The following is a 20,360-nucleotide window of genomic DNA, read 5'->3' as shown; positions in this document are numbered from 1 at the left end:
AACCTCAATTTGAACAATTTAATTCAAAATAATAAATTCAGAAAGAAGGAAAAAGCTTGTGTGAGTTTAGGTTGCCTTAATCTCTGTTCTTACAAATGCTTTCTTGTTGCAAACATTTTGTCACAATTCATCATGTGAAATTCAGTCCATTCTGGACCACTAATAAACAAATAATTCCTACTTTTCATATAATTGCCCCTGTTTCCAGCCTTTTTAGAACTTTGTTGCTTTCCATTTAAAGGGCCTGTTTATATTCTCCTTCCTAATCCCTGTTTTTCTGCTCTTGCTACCTGTATTTCTGCATCTGTATTGTTTTCATGTTGCGTGCTAGTTATCAGCTACAGCAATGTTAGCCATAAAACCTTTGTGCCCCTAGGGAAACATGCATAGAAAGACTACTTTGTATGGAAACATAAAAAAGTTAGTATGTACCCTCGTTATAGTTAACTCTTTTCCTGAGTTTGCAAGAGTCTACTCAGTTCTGACCTATTTTATCTCAAAGGTTTCTGCATCAGTAATGAAATCTGCTTTAAAATTTAAAAAAAACTGCTGACACTTTGATAGGCTTTAAAATAAATATATTAGATTGAAAATAACTTCTCCATTTCTGATTGCTACTTTAACATTATTTTTACTGTCTAGAAAAGGAGCATATTCCTTGAAAGCAGTCAGTCTATCTTGCTTCAGTTTTTCTGTTTACTACAATTGCCCATGCTGGGTCCAAAACTGCTTGTCGAATATGTTCCAGTCCTGCACCCTGATAGGATGATTTTTTTGCTGTATCTCTTGAGATTTTTCTTCTTTTCTTTTCTTTTTTTTTTTTTTTTTTTCCAATTACAAAACATAGAGGAGACAAAGTATCTTGCCTAGGACTACATGTGTCCCAGGGGCGAGTTTCAGCAAGCGTGCATAAGTTTGTTTTACTGCTGGGAGGATATTGGTGTAACGTGCTTTCTTCCTTGCAACCTATGGGGTTGGTTCATCAAATGGTGGAATATTGTTAATGCAACCTTGAATCCTAATCTCTCCTGCACCGTGTAGAAGCTGAAGTAGCTAAAGAATGTGTTTAAATTTCTGTTCTGGCTGTCTTGAAAGCTCTTCCCTGGCGTCACTGGACAGAAGGAGCCAGTGGTCCTTGTGAGTTTTAGTCTGAAAGTTAACTCTTCCTCCTGGTATTATACTTAGAATCATAGAATAGCTAGGATTGGAAGGCATCTTAAAGATCATCTAGTTCCAACCTCCCCCTGCCATGGGCAGGGACATCGCACTAGATCAGGTTACCCAAGGCCCCATCCTGGCCTTGAACACCTCCAGGGATGGGGCATCCCCAACTTCCCTTGGAAACCTATTCCAGTGTCTCACCAGTCTCATGATGAAGAAATTCTTCCTAATGTCAAGTCTAAATCTGCCCTTCTCCACTTTATATCCATTTCCTCTTGTCCTATCCCCACGAGCTTTTATGAATAGTCCCTTTCCAGCTTTCTTGTAGCCCCTTTCAGGTAGTGGAAGATTGCTATAAGATCTCTGAGCCTTCTCTTCTCCAGGCTGAACGAGCCCAGCTTGTGGACGAGGTGTTAAAGGGCATGGTTTAGTGTATGATAGGAATGGTTGGACTCGATGATCCGGTGGGTCTCTTTCAACCTGGTTATTCTGTGATTCTATGAATATTTATTAAACCGATCAAAAATGCAAAATGTTTGTTATGCCTAGTTCAGTATAAAAGTATGGAGAAAATGAGTTTTTTATGGAGTTGTTTGTGAACATAATTTGGAAGTTTCCCCTAATCGCTGATTTCTAGGCCACTGGCAAGCGCGATCAAAGGCTTGCAATGCTTAGAACCCACCGTGTGCATATGCAGAAGAGGAAAGAAGAGGAGTTAGAACGTTTTGAGGAAAATACCAGTTGGCTGCATCGTGTTGAGAATGAAATGCGCCTCCTGAGTCGAGATGAGTGTATTCCGAAGGTAAAATGCTTTTCACTTCAAGGGCGGACTTCATGTATTGTAGGCAACATCTAACTGTAGTTAAGAATAGGTTTTATTTATTATTTTTTCTCACTTCTACTCATGGCTTCTGCTCTATTTCTTTTGTGGTGGTTTCAAATTCTGTTAGCTGTTTCTTTTCTTCTGCCCTAAAAGTACTTTATCTTTAGTGCAAGTTGTCCTTGTTCATGAAAGTATACAATTACATACAAAAATGAGCACTAAAGGGGAATAAGTATGATATGGCTGAGCAGTTGGGGTGTCTGCCAGAGAGCTGATCATGCTTCTGGCCATACACCTCTAGACTTGCCTTTACAGTAACTCCTGGTGCTCGTCTAGCCATGTGACAGCTTAATTCTTAGCCTGGCCAAAAATACTTTATTTTTTGGAGGGTGTTAGGGAAGGAGTGGGAGGACGGAAGGAAGTGGGAAGTTGTGTTCTCTGCCAAGTTTTAGCAAGTAGAGTCAGCTTGGTGCAGCCTCAGACAAGTACCAGAGCTGGCTGAAGGGAAGGGATGAAGGTCTATGCAGGAAAAATAAGAGGAAAGAAAGGTGGGAGATGGTTTTTCCCTGCCTTTTAATTTCAGCCAGCAGGTGAAGTGGCTTAAATGATAGTATGATGAGTACTTAAGTGACTCTCAAAATGGAATGTATTTCAGTACTTGTTGTTTTATTTAGGTGATGAAAATTTGCTGATGCCTTCAAAGAAATTAATTTTAAGATATTTCAAACAACATGATGTTACCTCGAAGGTGACTGTATAAAGACTTGTCCTAGACAGTGTTACTGAAATTCAGATATGAGCAAGAGCACAGGAAAAGGGACAAGCATGTTTTGGGGCATGCATAGATAAGCATACATGTGCCTTTTGGATTCTTAATGCTAATTACAACACACCCACTATTGGTTAAAGGAAATGTACAAAGCAATTTTTGGGCATGTAAATATGAATCAAATAAGTCATACTTTTCTACCATGTAACGTTTTTTATAATAATATGGATCCACCCCCTCTTTAGTTTCCAATATAGGATGGATGAATGTTATTTTTTAAATTTAATTTCTCATTTTTGGTTTGATGTCCTATTTTTTCTTGTTCATTTCCCAAGGAACTGTCTAAAGAACTGCAATCTTGCCATTTAAATCTACAAGTTAAGGACCTGAAAACCCAGATTGAGCACATGTCATCTCTGATGTCTCTTCAAGATCAACATTATAAGGACACTGAAAAGTAAGTAGGGTTTCATAGGAAGCCTCATAAGACTTCTCTTCTGACATTTGTAACTTTGGAAGACATATCTATAGAATGTACATGCAGGTAAAACGGAAGAAAACTTTTTCTCAAACTTTATTTTTCTAGGTTAGAATTGTGTTTCCTTAAGCAAAAAGATATGTAAAGTGATAATCACTTCAGAGATATTGTTCAGTATTCACCATTGTTTAACAGAAATTGTATGTATACTCTAATGCTTCTTATTGCTGTTTGATTTTCTTGTTTGTGTAGTTATTACTAATTGTTCTAGATCATGGTGTCTTATTTTCCTCGTGTTGAACAACAGTATTGATTTTTTTCTAAGTGTTCTCTTTTAATTCCTTGCTCTGCAGACATGAATTTACTTGTATTAAAAATTGTTACTACTAAACTCTTATATAGCAAGTTAGACTGAAAAACTGAATTTTCAAGTAAGCATCAACTCTTTTTCTATTACTAGTCTCTCAGATATTGGAGACTACTTTCAGAGTGTGACATAAGGAATGGGAAGTAATTGCAAATCTGTTAAGCATATTAAACTTAGACTTAAAACATTAACTAGATTTTCTTCCTCCTTTGGAGAAAAGTTTGTAGCCATAAACATTATGAAAAAACAATACAGAAACATGGAAAACTGAAAAAAAAAAAATAAAACCAAAAAAACCCAACACCAAAATCTTTAAAGCTTGGATGTTAGTAATTACAAAGCTGTTTCTTTGTTTTTATGTCCATATCCCTTTTTCTATTGCTTGAACTTTATTTAGTCTTTCAGGTGACTCCAGTTAATGAATTTGTGTATTTAGATAGAGTTCCTAAACGTCTGTCATTTTAATTTGGTTTGCAGTGGTGCATGGACCTTAATATATTAAAGAATTAATATAATTCTTTAATTAAATATCCTGGTATCTAAATTTACTTGGACTTGGTTTCTATTAAGGTTTTATACACATCTAAATAAGATGTGCTTGGTTTAAACCACATTTTGGTTTGTACCATTTATCTGATAATTAATTTTAGAAAGTCACAACTTAATTAAGATATGCTGACTGCATTTCTGTGGTCTTTGAGGGACTGGAGATTTTGGATGCTGAGGAAAAACTGCACTTAAATGCTTAGTGAAGTACAAGATTTTGTGAAAGAAAGCATCACTCAGTCATGAATAGTGCCTCTAAGTGTCATGGGATTCCCCAGAAATGAATTAAACAGTAAACCTGGGGGGATGAGGAGGAGGGTAGGAGTGGAAAAGAGCTAAGGTGTTGTATTCCAGATAGTGGCAGCGCCTAGTAAGAATCAGACTAGTTAAGACTGTCATATTTTTCTTGCCGCTTTGTTTTGCAGAGTACTGACTACTTTGATTCCAATTCTTCGCAAGCAATACTTGACTTTAAAAGAAGCTGGATTGGCAAATAATTTAACTGAAACTGAATACGAGGAAGTTGAGCAGCTGATTAAAAGACAAAAATCAGTAGTTTGGGCTGACCAAACAGAAGAAAAGGATCAAAATCAAACTCATGAACTAGAGCTGTCAACTCTCTTTGCATTCCCACAACTTGTGTCCACACCAAACACCCCATGTCGTAAGTATATAATTAATTTCTTCTCTGTTGGAAATACTTTTAAAAGTCTCCAGCGAAAGCTATACGTCATCCATAAACACAGTGGATGCACACTGCTGCAAATACTGAAGCATCAGAACCACTTCCGATAAATTGCATACCAGTCTTAATTGGATATCGGAAACAAGCTTACTTTTTCAGTGGCTAGACAAACTCTGCCAACAGATAACTCCCTGATTCTTTTGTTGTAACATGCCACATATATCATTGTTCCTTTATTCTATGAGTGTTATTAATAATTCTATTTGAATCTTTAACACAACATTGATGAAAAAGGCATCATGGTGTCAATAAGTATTGTAATTCTATTAGTGACTGGAAAAGTTAAGCAGCAACTACACTTTTTCAGTTTGAAGTAAAAGTGTGGCATTTCTCATTAAATACAGGTCGATTTGAAATCAATTTAGTAGAATATTCTATAAGTTTATTTTTCCAAGAATCAAAGAGTTGACTGCTTCTACCATGAAATTGAACTGCTTTGCTGCTATCTTGATGGCCCCTTTTGTTTCTTAACTCTATGTAGCTGGCTTTTCTTAAGCTGAGTTGCCCAGTGTACCCCATGTAAAAAAAAAAAAAAAAAATAGAAGAATCCTTGAAGAAGATGCTGTTCTGAGGGATGCCAAGCACAATCTCAGCCTGACAGTGCAGCTATTGTAGACTAATGCTTGTATCTTGTGCTCTAGATAGGCAGCAGTCAATACAGTAGAGCTTTCTGATTACAGCTTGTAACCCGTAACATGGGAAGACATCCATAGGTAACAATCGCAAAGCAGATAAATAATAATTTGTGTTCTGAAAAGCTGGTAGTCATGAGAGAGCATTGACCCCTGGAACACTGAAATTAGTTCCCGGCTTCATTTCACTTTCTTCCTCTACACATCTCACTCTGGAGTTGAGAATTATTCTGCCACAACCATTTATTACCATTTACTCTGTATGTGTGATCTTTGGCATATTTTAGTGTCACTGTCAATCGTATTATTTGATGCTTGGTATTTTGCTCTCCATGATGTCATAACAGTCAGGTTATGTTAAGCATGGGCTGGGGCTTTTTTTGGTGGGAGTGGTGTTGGGTACATTTTAGTTGGGTGAAAGGGTTTGTTCTTTTGGAGAGAAGGCAAGGAAAGCATGCAGATGTGCATGATTATACTTCCTGTTCTGCCCATACTAGTCAGCAAACTGTATATAATATTTTGTAACTAAATATTGATTGCAGAGATTCTGTCTTGGCATGTGAGTTGTTATTGTTGTGAATTTTAATCCCTGACGCTAGTAAGTTTCTTGATCTTGACTAACCTACTCTTCCATGTTTTTTGAAGTCCTACAACGTAAGAGGCCAGATACTGAAATTAATGCTAAAATATTTAAATCACACATGGCCATTTAAGACATGAACATTTTGCTCCATTAAAATCATTAGACAAAGCTTGAGGGGTTATCTTCAGTCTTACATAGGTATTTTCCAAGTATTCTAAAAGTTGAACTGTATGTTCACGTAAGTAAACGGATACCATATTTTCTGGTTAAGGCAGACTTTTTTTCATCTGTCAGTGGTGTCTTTGCCTGAATATGTCCCTAGAAGTCTTCTGTTTAAAATTTTTATTTTTGTTTACTTGCTTTTATTTGGAAAAGGAAATAGGAGATATTACACTCACTCCTTTCCCCCTCTTACTAGATGTAGGAGAAAACATGGTAGAAACAACTGTCCTCCAAATTTTGTAACCTTTACACAAAAGGTCATGATAATTACTAACAAGATACCTCTCTTTTTCTGTGCTCCTCATCTAATGGTGTGCTCTTCCATTTGCTTTTGGCTAGTTGTATGAATGTGTTGATACTTGTAAGGGATGTTGCCAGGATTTTATTACTTTTTTTTTTTTCAAATTGCTCAAGATTTTTCAAGAACGAGAATTTACCTCTCTCTCCTTGGCAGCTTAATTTCGTAAGGTAACATAAAGTAATAGCTTATTCTTCTCAATGCTGATTATTAGCGTAGAACTTAATGTTTAGCTGCTAGCCACTGTTGTGCAAAAACTTCTAAAAATAAGTCATTGTACAGAATATGGCACATTGCTACTAGGTACTAAAGTACAAAGAACACAGCATTAGATATTTGAGTTTGAAATTGAGTCGAAAACTAAGAACTGACTGCGTGCTGGAGGAAGTTAAAATAATGTTCTAAAAATTATTAATTGGACATCCAATTATTTAATTTTAAAACATTGAGATAAGAAGTAAACATGCAGCTCTACTCAGAAAAAAAAATTTCTTCTCAAACAATATTTTTACAGTATCATTTTAGTCATCATGCATCCTTACCTAAAGTACTACTGGTGTTGACGCAGCCATTTCCATGTACCTTGGCAGGTGGGGTGGTAAAAAGGAGTCCATTTACCAGTGCGCTTATATTATTTTTTTTTGTTGAGCACAAAATATATGCGATAAAATAACTCTTGTTTAATTGTTTGTTTGAATTCACATTTAAAATATTTTCAACTACTAGTGATACTGGAAATCCACTTTTCTTGTGCAGAATGTATATAAAAAAACAGATTAATCATAAAAAAATATATTAGCACAGGAAAATGATCGGGATGTTGCCCTTGTAGTACTTCACAGAAATAGGAAGGATGTAGTAATTTCCTTTTTCCCTTTAAAGATTAAATAAATTATTCAAGAACCTAATTCCTTCTCCTTAAAATTCTCAGAAGTATGTTTGGCAAACGTTGACAGAGCTGACCTAAGAACTTAGTGAACAAGTGAAAAGGAAGATTCATACAGATCGCCTCACATCTTTGGTGTATTGGTCTTTTATTATTTATGATGTCTTAAAGATGTTAGGAAAAAAACAATGTTTTGCACCAAGATGGAAAAAATATTAGCCATGTGCTACACAGTGGTCATTATTCCTTGAAGAAAAATCCATATTCCACATGTAACGTGATTGCATGGACTTCAGCTTGTCAGCAGCAAAGAGCAGTGAAGTTCAGTTCTTGTGATTTGATTTTTATTTTTTTGTTGCAATTTGGTCACTTTTTCTAAAATCTCCTGTTTAATATAAATGTCACCTTGTGTTGGTGTCTCAGACGGTTTTTTCTAAGTAATCTCGGGGAGATGGTTGGGAAGTTGATTGATGGCAATGGAATGTAGTTTTTCTTTCATATGAAACATAAGTCCAGAGCATCTTAGAGGAAGAGAGTACTAGATCTGCTGGTAATGAATGTAAAGTATTGGTTTTGAACCTATGTTAACATACTTGAAATAATACTTTTTGAGATCAATTCTCTTTGCAAAAATGAGGTACAACTCATGTAGAAAACGATTTATGAGGAAAATGAATTCCTCTTCGGTGTAAGCTTACGAATTTAATAATTACGTAACTTTTGAACCCAACAGTACCTAAGGATGTCAAACTTGTAATTTATGGGGGAAAATGTAAAAGAGTAAACAGAATGATAGCAAAGGTGCAAGGGGTAGGGATTTTTACTTGAGGTTTTGTTGAAAGTCTTTTATAGAATGAAGTTTTGAAAAATGTATTCCAAACATTTCATTTATTGTATGAAGTGGTTGATATTGCCCTGTCATAAGGTCCCCCTTTCTATCAAGTGTTCCAAAATACCAAAGAACTGCAGCTGAATTCCAGTCTTCCTTGGAAAGCGTCTGCTGTGTATTGAATAATATGAACTCATAGTGGGACAGGAAAAGATCAAAATGCTTTCTGGACATTGATTCAACTTCTGTTTCTATGGGCAAGTTACCAAGATAGTCAATTCTTGTGCTTAAAAACTCTCATTTTTAGAGAGAGCTAATTAAAATTTAGAACCTTTGCCATGTGTAGTGCTTCACCATGGGAATAGATTTCTCTATCATGTCTTGCTCTGAGAGTCGTATGTACTTTACTTGCTGTGTTAATCAGCAACCTCATCTAACCAAATAGTATTGCTTTATCTGTATCTACGGTAGTAGCCCTTTCATGAGTAACAGAAATAGCCCTCAAAATTCACTGTTTGTCTCAAGCTAATGCTCCTTGTTCTTCTGGTTTGTTTGGACAGTGCCATATTGACATAGCTGTGCGTGACAAGTATTTTTTTAATCCTTGTTAATTAAATTTGTTTCTTAGACTATGACTGAAAACACCCTTTCAGAACCTCTAATCTTGGTCACTTTCATTAGGAAGCCTTAACGTGGAGTGTCTCTAACATTTCTTAACTCTATTTTCTATTTGATATTAACAGGGAAGATATTTTTGTAAACAATTGTTTCATCAATATATCCACCCATACCAACTATTGATTCTGACCTTAATTATAGATAATTGTGGTTTTGTAGAGGAAATGTTGCTATTTCACTACCATTTTTCTTTATGATTACATTAAAAAAATTAGTTTAAGCTTGTGTATGCTTCATGAAACCATAAATGTGCAACCTCATGAATGAGACTATTTGTATCAAGTAAAGCCTAAGCTATGAAAATAATGTAAGTTCATTCAAAAACTGTATTTGGGCCCCCATTCTTGGTTGTTGGTTAGTGGAGAGCCTTACAGTATTCATAGAGTATGGGCTGATGGGTAGAGAGCTCTGACTGCTATTTGCAAATACTTCTGTGAATGGGAAAGTTCTTGGCATTGTTTCAGGCATCCCATTTCCGGAAGTCTTATTATACATTACCATTGAGAGAATGGAATTGATTTACAGGAAAAAAAAAAAAGGCATCCATTACCTCCCTTTGTGACAAACATCTGAAAGTAAAGTCAATTTATTATTCTGCATGGCAGGAGAAATTGAGGTGTAGTATGTAGTAAAAGTAGGAAAAGCATGTGTCCTGCATATAGGGAAGGTTTGTCTTGTGTTGAGCAGCTTTTTCATGCTATCATATATAACTACTTTTTTTTTTTTTACCTCCCGACCACTGGAACCCCCAAGAATGAAGCTCAGATTTTAGCCTTTCTCAGTTCACAGCTGTTGTTTGGGAAACTGTTGTGAAACTGACCGTCACAGTGATGCCTGTGGGTCTCATGAATATTAAATACTTGAAATTAATTCACTAGACCTCACTTGTAATTTGGAATTCCATGAATCAGTTGTTAGAAGAATCAAAATGTATGATTAGTGTTGTAATTGGATCAATCATTGGTAGCCCAGAAATGTTTATTGAAATGAATACATTAATATTTGATTTCACTTTAGCAGAACAATATGGTAGACTTAAATTAGCACAGTTTCCAGAAATAATCCCCTATGTATGTATTAGCATGAGTTCCAGAAGAAAAGCCTGGGACATTATTTTATCCCAAATGCCAATTAGAACTAACCCAATTCATCAGAGTTGTCGTGTCATAAAAACTACTCACTTTTGCTCTGACTCATGTTCCACAAATACGGTGTTCTGCTTTTCATATTAACTCACAGTGCTGTAAATATCTAATAGTGCTGTCTTTCTGTCCTGTTAAGTCAGTTCTTCCAAACAGTCTTTCGGGACAGATAATACAAAAAAACTAATGACCAAAACGACCTAATACTGGTTTGAAGGGTGGTTGGTCAGTGGAGGATAACTTTAATTTCCATGGGAATTTATTAAGAAAAATAATATCTCAAAGAATAATGACAATTCTCTTCTGTCATCAGCAGGCTAAAGTTCAAGATCAGCAGAGATGTGATCTGTTCTCTAAAATACATTTGAAATAATGCTTGTTTTTAAAGAGAAGCGTTGTAGCTGAAAGCAGTAGATAAGAAAATAAAACTTTAAATTTCTTTTTACTGCTCCGTCAGATTAGCTGTGGGTGTTTCACTTCTGTATGTGAAATAAAAAGTAAACTTAGTGTGACTGAATCAGGAAGTCATTCCAATGCAGAAGATTGAACTGACCATAAAATGTGAAGCAAATACAAATCATCAATATGATAATGTCCGTGCCTTATCATGGAACAGATTTGAAGATTTTCTTTGGATTGGAACATGTTCTCTGTCTTTTAGTAGAAAAGTAATGACAGCACTTAATGATTAGCATTAGGCATCCATTCAGCAACTATTTAGATTTGATATTTAAGAAAATATGAATGACTGTATTTGGTCTACCCCTGCGTCATCCTCAGTACCTGGTTCCAAGTAACAAACTCAGACAGGCAGCATTAACAGGAAAAATCTAGAGTCAGCTTATAAAAGCCCTTGCAAAATATTAGTAACTGGCTTCAGGATCTTGCTTCCTTATTAAGACAAATGAAAACACTGGCATTCCTTTATTTAGTTGCTTTAAATTGTTTTCTTGCTGTATTCATGTTTACTTTACATCATAACTGGAGCTATATACTGTCTAACAGTAAGCTAATGTGAAATTGGAGTGTTGAGGTTTGGGGGTTTTGTCACATCCGATTTAGTTTGTGTTATTCAGTGAAAACAAGTTAAATATGATCTTGCTGGTGATGTTTACTTTCTTGTTTACTGTATTAGGAGCAACTTAATGCTTTCGCAGAAAGCTTTGAGATGGACACTTCTTGAATATTTCAAGTGCGTCCCAATACTTAACTGGCAAGAAAAGCTGGTTTTAACTTCATTTTTACAATGAGTTTCATTCCAGAAATAAACAGATTTTTAAAATAGGTCTGGGTTTTTAGTAACAGCTTGTTTGCCCTGTATAGAATTGCTGCACCCGCCTTTTTATTAATGTACTTTTATTACAGTATGTAATACTGTTCATTATGATGAAATTCAACGAATTATTAATGTTGACAATACTTTTGTGTTCTTTACCTAGCTTGTTCATGGTTTAGATGCTTGCGTTTACAGTTATTTTTAAAATACTTCCTGTATTTAATCCCGGAGAAGCTCCTAAATCTTGGCACTCTTGCCAAAATATTTCTTCGTCACGCTTCCCTCCTAGTAACTTTATGGCATTAGCAAACTGCAACCTCCCCATCCTAATGTAACAACAGACAAACAATTCTAACCATTGTTTCCCAAAACACACACTTTCAGATATATGTAAGCAGGAGGAAAAGCTAATAAATTAATATTTTAAAATATGTCCTGAAATGTTTAAGGGATTGTTATTTCGGTACTACATTGGAATCCTTAGATAAAGCAATTTTTTGTGTTTAAAAATATAAGCTGACAAAAAAATATGTAAAAGAAAGGCTTGGCCTCCGTTTCTCATTGATGACTACAAACAATTTTTTTGAAAGACACGTTAGGCTCTTTACAGAGAGGAATAATATTGTACTCGTGAAACCAAAATTTAAGAGCATGCATGTTAATGAAGCATAGCACTGTTGACAGCGTTACGGAGTACATAATGAAGATGATTAATAAATAAGTTCCTTGATTATTACTAACAAAATCTTACTGAGTCTTGGAGTAAAATGTCTTCATTGAAGGTAAATCTATATTATTTTTGGTGGAGATAAGAATTATTTGGGGAAGAGAGGCTCTGTTTTACTACCCTTTCCATTTCATTGCTCATGGAGGTTACTCTGAGTTAGCTTAATGTTTAGGTTACAATCAAGCTACTATGCCTCAAACTTGCTGCATTTCACTTAGTAAATGCTGAATGCGAATTAGACTAATCTTAGCTATGAGAAACTGTATTTTGCCTTTTAACAAAGTACCAAATCCTCTATATTTAGATAGTGAAGACAACTGTATACAGGCAGGTACACATACACAAATTCACAATTTAATTACTTTGTGTCATGCTGTGTATTTCCCATGTTTGTGTTTCTTCAAAGCTGAGAAGGGCATAACAGAATTGTAATTGTTCATGTAGTTACCTGGGGATCATTTCCTATAATCAGTTTAAATTATATTAACCTACTTTTATTGTTTGTGCATTGTTGGATAAGTTGTGGCATATTTGTTGAAAAACAGTAGTGTAGGTGTTCTTTCTGAAACTAAATTTTTGAATGAGGAATAAATGACTTGTTGGGTTTTTTTTTTCCAATTATTTCATTGTTGAAATCAGTTCTGGCAACATATAATAGATTTGTAACCTACTTACGAGCATCCAATTTACTTGCTGCTTGAACACACTTTGGTAGTACCTATTCCATCCTCTGAGAACAGGTCTAGTTCTCATGGTAGCCTTTATCTCCTTCCCTGTCTTCTCACAACTCTAATTTGTATCTTTGTAATTGGCATCATATTGTGTAGCTAGGTATGAGGAGTCCATCATACAGTATGTCTAGTTCTAAACTGTGTACAAGTAACTGATGCTGATATCACCCTTTCATCCTCTGAATGGCAGTGGTTAAGGCAGCTGTAGATTGCTGTGATAGTACCATCTTAAAGTAAATGAAGTGTTGTTATGATAATGTGGTCATTTTCAATACTTTCCCATTCCTTGTCATGTGTTGTATCTTACTTGTGATTGCTTGTAATATCTCTGGGGTTGACTGTATCAGCCTATGCATATTTATAATACCTTGAGTGCCACAGAACAAGTGCTACCATCTGGACAATGCTGCAATAGAAATAAATTCAGTTAGACGATAAAATTATTATGTAAATGAAATAGTATTTATAATAATTTCCGCTAATAAATGTATTTTAGCAGAGAACAGGAGGGGAAAGAGTAAGATTTTAGTAAATATAGGTAAATGTGCTAACCATTGTTACCTATGTTGCACAGGTACAACTTGTGGTACACCATCGCTAGAAATGAATAAGAATACACAACAAATAGAAGGTGAAGTACCATCACAGAAGAGAATGAAGCGGAAGCTAATGGACTCTCCAGTCACACCTCAAAGCCCTATTCTATCCAAGCAGCCAAATCTCCGTCACCTGGAGGATTCGCTTACCAAGGACGTTCACCCTTTTGCGTATACACCAGAAATTTGCAGAGCACCAATACAAAGCTGCCAAACTCACACTGTGGTAAAGAAAGCTTTACACCTTGCAGGCCTTAAGGAAGCCAATGCATGCAATACAGAGACACCAGTGAAAACAGCGGGTATTATGGACACTACACATGACATTATCCCAGAGCATGAGGTAGCTGATATGAACTCAACAGTAATTCTCTATGAAGGGACAGGTGAAACAACTGAAACTGACATATCTGCAAAGGAGTCACAGCCGCGTGGCGATAATGTTCTGCAAAGGTATCTTCCATTCACATGGGCAAGGAATATTACCCAAACACTTTAATCCTATTTATCTTCAGAGCTAGGTTTGTCCATTGATGTCAATTTTATTTGTAAACACAACATTCTGAAATCAAACCCTCAACTTTAATCAGCATCAAATTCAATTCTGGCATTATTTGAAATCAATGGTATGTTAGTGATAACAGATGAAAGCTTATCCTGTTTTACGAAATATGTTCTGAAAAGAAAATACAGGACTTCAGAAATTTTGTGATGCCTCAGGCAGGTTACTTGCTCTGAACCTTACTTTTTCAGTCTGTAAAATGGATACATTAACGTTTTTGACATTGAGAGATGCCGTTGTTAAAGCTGTCATGCAAGTGTGAAGTCCTATGAAGCTGCTTCAAGTAATATTATTGAAATAAATTTACAGTGTTGTTTTTTGCCATAATGTACATATATTTACAGTTAAGAAAAATTCCATTTGGCTTCTACTCAGAACAGATTTTTTATGAAAATGTAATTCTTCCATTTCAGAGTTGGGGTCTCTTCCTTAAAAACCAGAATTCCTACTTCAGGACTTCAGAAGCCCTCATATATGGCACTGACTTCTGCTGCTGCAAGAAAAAGAAAAGTATTAAGGTAAGATTAAACTAACTCTTCTGGTACTACACAAATGAGTTGGTATTTAATTCTTATTTCTCACTTCGGTTTAAGTATTATATCCAGAATATATATCCAGAAACTTACTATACAAGTCACCTGGGCTTGCATAGGAGACGCTCTGAATCAAATAGAGTTTGAAAAATCTTTTTTTTTCTTACCTTGAATAGAATCCTTTTTTGTTCTTGGTTTGAGAAGCTTCTGTTGTTTTTAATAGAACAAGACTAATAACATGTCTTCCATGTCTGCTGCCTACTCAAAATAAAAAGATGACACGATTTTGAGAAGAGAAATTCCATCATCAATTAAAAATCTAGTTTGTTTGAAAATGCTATGCCTTTGCTGGAACATACTAGAAACTACCCAAATAGAAAGTGGAGAAAACGCTTAACGATACTGATGTGGCTAGTGCCTTTGTTTTTCTGATAATTCATTTCCAGACTCGGTTATTATGACCTTATTCTTGTGGTCTGGTCTGGAAAGAACTCCACTTTAGTCACTTCTGGTTTATAATCCTGAAAAACGCTTTTTGGTAGGAGCAACAGAAAAGCTGACACTGAATAGACATTCGGTAGAATTGTCCTTTTTGTTTACTAGCTGTTAACATATTTAAGGATTAGCGGTCTGGTCAGTACTGATGAAACAGCGCTGTTGTTATTGTTTTTAGTTTTGGGTTTCTTTTCTTTTTCCAAAAGCAAAATTTGATACAACCTTTTTTTTCTAAACCACATTATGAGTCACCTGTTGATGCACAGTGAGTGGAGCTGCCACCTCATAGGTTTTCTAAAGAATGTTTCAAGGCTGTTGAAATGATTTCTATAGATAGTAAAAGACTTGAAACTTTGTTTAGGTTTATTAGTATGTTTGAGATACAAAAATCTTTCAGATTTACGCATTTCATATTCCTGTTCTGATTGTTATTAATTCTAAAATGTTCTCCTGAAGGATAAGAAGCAAATCTTCTATTTTAAGTTTTTAATAGTTGATTATGCACTTGGCATAACAAATCATCTGCTCTCTGAAACAGACCTAGTTTTCTAGATTCACTTTTCTAGATGTATAGGAACTTTGGCAGCCTAATTTCTCTTGCTTTTAAGGTAAACGTTCTAAGATAGACTGTATAATTATTTCTGAACTTATGCATGCTTATCTCTCCCCAAAAGACTAGACCTTTCTTCTCTTTTTCTCTCTTTCCTTCTGTGTCTCAAAAATATATTTGCCGGTTTCCAAGCTGGAATAACACTAAAGGAGAATCCCACAACTTTTATTCCTTTTTTTGCAGATTGTTCCTTCTGCCTTAGATTGTAAGCTATATGTAAAGCCAAATTCCTTATGTCTTTGTCTAGCAGTTGGTGATAGGAGAAGGAATAAAAGCTTATTTGTGAAGAAGGAAAGGAACGTTGACTTTTCAGATGGAGCCTCCTGCCCTTTCTCTTATTTTCCCCCTGCTTTTCTCTCCCATGCTTTGCCTGTTTGAAGTAGTTCACTCCAGTCACTCATGTCCTACTAACGTTAGAATAAAAATATAAAATTCAGACATATTCTGTGCATTAGAAATATAATCTGAAGCAGTCACGTTGCAAGGAGGAAGTATAAGAAACAAGTTGATCATAATACAGAGGCTGTCTTTACTAAATGGCATTGTGTTCTTACTGGCATAAGTTCTCTTCCAAGAAGCATGCATTAATACACCTTGGGACTGGCACAGAGCACATCTTGGTCTTCACTTGTTGCCATATACTTTCATCTAGGCAGAAAATAAGTAAAGCTAGTGTAGGTTAAGGGACTGTAAATGAGGAATAATACAGTATCATTAGATGAATGGGAAAAGCATAGAAACTTAGGACATAAAGAGAATTAGGTTGTTGTGAGACTGTCTCGGAGTACAACTGGGCATGTTAGTGAAGCAAACGTGAATGGGTGAGATCAGATAGGTTCATGATTTTCACTCTAGATCTCAAGCCTATTGCATAAAAGGCTATAAAATTATAGAGGGTTTATCCTAATGAATTTGAAGCTATATTATCTTTCTTGCAGCTTAGCTAAAAAGCATTGTCTGCTATGAAGCCACCCCCTCCAAATGTGCTGGAGGCTGCAGAAAAATGATTGTAGCAATAAAAAGTGCAGTTTGTTCAATAAATATAGCTTGGTCATTTCAAGGATTTCTGTACATGCATTAAGATTATTTCTTAATGTAATTTGTGTGCAGTGACCATTAAACTTGCTTCTCTGGTTTCCCAAAAATGTGACATATTGGTCTGGGTTTTAACTTAAGTGGCAACATTCGTTCTTATTTTCACAGTTCAAACATTCTTATAAAGTTTTAAAAAGGAAAAACAGGAATAATATTCATATATATACCTCATAAATAAATTAGTTTATTTTGTAACAGAATGCAACAGAATGCAGATAGTATAATATAATTTCATGTATTCCTACACTGCAAGGCCTAAATTACTGTCCTGAAACTTAATCACTTTGCTGAAAGCAAACTCTTTGGCTGTTTTTCCAGCTCTACATCGAATGCAGAGCCAGACAGCCTGCAAGACCCTGTTGCTGCAAAGCGCATTCAACGAGAGATCCTTTTAAGTCATAGAGTTTTGCAAGTACCCAAAACATCAGGTAAGTGTCACAACTTAAATGTATGGCACTGCATTGATAACTGTACAGGAGATGGAAAATTAAGGTTGATACCAAAGGTTTTGTCAGTTAAACAGCGTGTGTTGCTGTGATCAGTGTACAAAGCCGTCAGTTTGAATAGTGTATATCCATTCATTTAAAAAAAAAAAAAACCACACAAAAAACACAAGACTTTAGTGTCTAACCAGTTATCTAGATGGTATCTAATCAAAACTCAATATTACTACAGGCTTTTGTGGAAAACTGTTCCCAAAGAGTTAAGGTCTTCCACCAAAACCTGTGTACTTGTAGAGAAATTGGAACCTCTTATCTGTACCAAGCATGGTTTATCAAGAAATAAAATTCTTCCATACCTGTTTTTAACTGCTTGCTTTGTTTTATAGCACCTCACTGATTTGATTTTACAGGTATGGAGGTTTTTTTGAGAATTATTACTGAAGCTTTGGGCTATTTTGAGCCAACACAATAGCTAAGGAAAAATTATTTTAAAGCAATATTTAGGTGTTCATTTACTTCTAACAGCTTGCTAGTAATATAAGGTAGTATTCTGTGGAAGTCTGCTACAATTATATGGCTTCTCTCTGAGGTATATAAATCTTGACTGTAACACAATCAGTTACAAATATTTTTTTCAGTAGTTGTGCACAGAAGTATTTTGTTCACAACTTTCCAAAAATCTCTGCCTTCCTTAGTGCATGGCACTAAGCTACTTGGCACCTACAGTAGATTTTTAATGCACTAAATTAGTACAATTTTCCTTTTTTCTCTACCTCCTTGTCTCCTTTTCTTTCTGTCTTCCAAAATACACTTAGTGAGCTTTCTTAATGCAAGTTCTTGAGCAGTATAGAGGAGATCAGAGGTGGTTTGAAGTTTGTCTGCTGTTCTTATTAAATAGTCCAATCATGCAGTTTTTTCCTGTGGTGTAGTCAATATGCCATTTCTATAGAACATACATTGTCCTATGTAAGAATTGATGTAAAGGAGTAAGTACATAAGAATGTATTATTCTCCACTCATGAAAAATGTTGAGGTTCTGTTACAATAAACTTACTGAAAAGTATAAATCTGAGGCTAAACATTGTCTAACCAATAGCTACTTATTTAGCAAAGTGCATACACAGCTACATCAGTATCGATTTCTACTACTAAAGATAGGCTTATGAAGTTAGTAAAATCAATCACTGCTCTGGGACTCACTATTCTTAAGAAACAATGTAATGAAGCACCACATTCTGAAAAAGAAAATAGCTTCTTGATTCTTCAAGTTCAGCTGAATGTAAAATACATTTTATTTTCAAAAGCACACACTACAGAAGAATGAAACCTGACCAAATCCCTAAGAGGAATTGCTGCTTTCAGATTAAGTAGCTAAAGTTTCTCTAATGACACAACATTCATTTTTCAACACTATTCTACAATAACAAGTATTAATAAAACTTTCACATTATTTCTACGTATATACATATACTGTGCCTTTTTAATTATATAGTGTCAATTGAGGTTCTAATCATTGGACTTGCTAGGCAATTAGCACACTGGATGACTGAGCTGAAAGTGATTAAGTTTAAGCATATCAGAATTAGGCTTTCAAAAAGTCTTAGATGTGCTCTGAAAAGGAGATCTGGGTAGGCAAAAGTCTGCTGATGTTTATTGAATGAGTGCCTCTTATTTGTAATAACATCTCTTTCTTCACTAGGTCTTCAAACAAAGAGCTGGAAGCAAGAACAGGACATGCCAAAAAAGAGAGTTAAAAGTCTTTCAGAAGGAAATGTACCATTGGATCTTAAACTAAAGACACAAAAAAACCTTTTACGTCATGTTAGTAACAAAAAAAATAGAATTTAGTTCTGAGTTCATCCATATTTCAAGTAGGTTTGATAGACAGCAAGTAAGGACAAAATTACTTTTGTTGTCCTCTTGTGAATTATTTTGTGTTAAAGATATCTCTATTTCAGGAAGAACCACTTTTTGGAAATACAAGGATTTTGTTAAATTCTAAAATAAAATAGGTCTTTTTTTGTCTTCTGTTAGAGCTTAGAAATGTCTTCTGTATATTAACAAATGAATAAGAAATTTCATTTGGACTTGGGAATGGAGAAGTGCACAGTCTGTTACTTTGCCATGTTTGTGAGCACTTCCCTGTGTTAGACTAAGAGGTTAATACTTCAGACAGTGCAAGTTTTTAGGAGGACCAGTAGTGCAGTAGATTTTAGATGCTACTTTAAATTGCTTATATGCACTCAGTCTTAAATTTCTAATGAGAATTTTGTGATATAAAAATTAGAAAAATTCTTTTGATCTGCTAAATTATTTTCACTGACATTTCCTCGTATTAAAACTATTTTTCGTTTGGAAGCAAGTCAAACAGGTATTAATGTTAAAGTGTGTTCATACTTAACACGAGGATGGCAGTTGATTCTTAAGAATGTATTCACAGGTAGATAATAACACTGCAGTACCAGAAGACAAAAATATTTCGTGTTTTTAATGAAATAGTATATGTAAAATAATTTAGCCTTTCTGTTTTTAGTATGTGACATGGTTGTAAATGTTCCTGGCTTCAGTTTTTCAATTCAATTGTAAATAGCATAATTGTTAATAACTTTAAATAAACTTTAAATTTTAAAGGAATATAATTTTTGCCTCTTATTATGAACGTCTGAATTAATTTTGACAAGTATTATTGTAAGTACACATAGTTCATATTGTATCTTCTGATAAATGATTAATATTCATAGAAAAAGTAGTTATTGACTTGTAGCCTTGACAGCCTGCCCAGCCTTACTGTGTTTGGTCTGCACAAATGTGAACATACAGATTTCCCCCAGATCAAGGAGTCCCATAATTAGTTCTGGTGGTGTCAAATAACTGTGTGAAGCAAGGAGCTTGCAACCCAAAGCAACACAAAGTATGTCCTGGTTTTCAGCAATAGTAATGGTCTCAAAAGAGGTTTATAGGTGGTTGTTGTTATTCTACCACAAGCTTTCTTGTGACAGCAGAGAACTGGACTCCATGATCTAACAGCTTTTATCAAATCTGTTCCTAAAATTGTCACACAAATGTTTAGGTTTTTACATTTACTTTTGTTCGTTACAGTCTTTGATATTGGGGAGGAGGGGCAGGGGTGTGG

At 35.1% G+C, this 20,360-nt stretch overlaps 1 protein-coding gene across 1 annotated transcript in view; it reads left to right on the top strand.

Moving 5' to 3' along the window:
- Window positions 1–19,813, top strand: part of KIF18A (kinesin family member 18A) — a 36,796-nt gene extending 16,983 nt beyond the window's left edge. The window contains exons 11-17 of the mRNA XM_069857467.1: window positions 1,799–1,963; window positions 3,089–3,210; window positions 4,570–4,808; window positions 13,468–13,942; window positions 14,465–14,569; window positions 17,103–17,212; window positions 18,927–19,813. Coding sequence (XP_069713568.1) covers window positions 1,799–1,963; window positions 3,089–3,210; window positions 4,570–4,808; window positions 13,468–13,942; window positions 14,465–14,569; window positions 17,103–17,212; window positions 18,927–19,075 — 1,365 coding nt within the window. The 3' untranslated portion in view covers window positions 19,076–19,813. The remainder of the gene's footprint in view (window positions 1–1,798; window positions 1,964–3,088; window positions 3,211–4,569; window positions 4,809–13,467; window positions 13,943–14,464; window positions 14,570–17,102; window positions 17,213–18,926) is intronic.
- Window positions 19,814–20,360: the final 547 nt, after the last annotated feature.

This window comes from Phaenicophaeus curvirostris, chromosome 5, assembly GCF_032191515.1.
Source record: "Phaenicophaeus curvirostris isolate KB17595 chromosome 5, BPBGC_Pcur_1.0, whole genome shotgun sequence".
Taxonomy (NCBI): Eukaryota; Metazoa; Chordata; class Aves; order Cuculiformes; family Cuculidae; genus Phaenicophaeus; species Phaenicophaeus curvirostris.
Note: the sequence above shows the minus strand (reverse complement) of the source record. Positions and strands in the feature narration are given on the sequence as shown.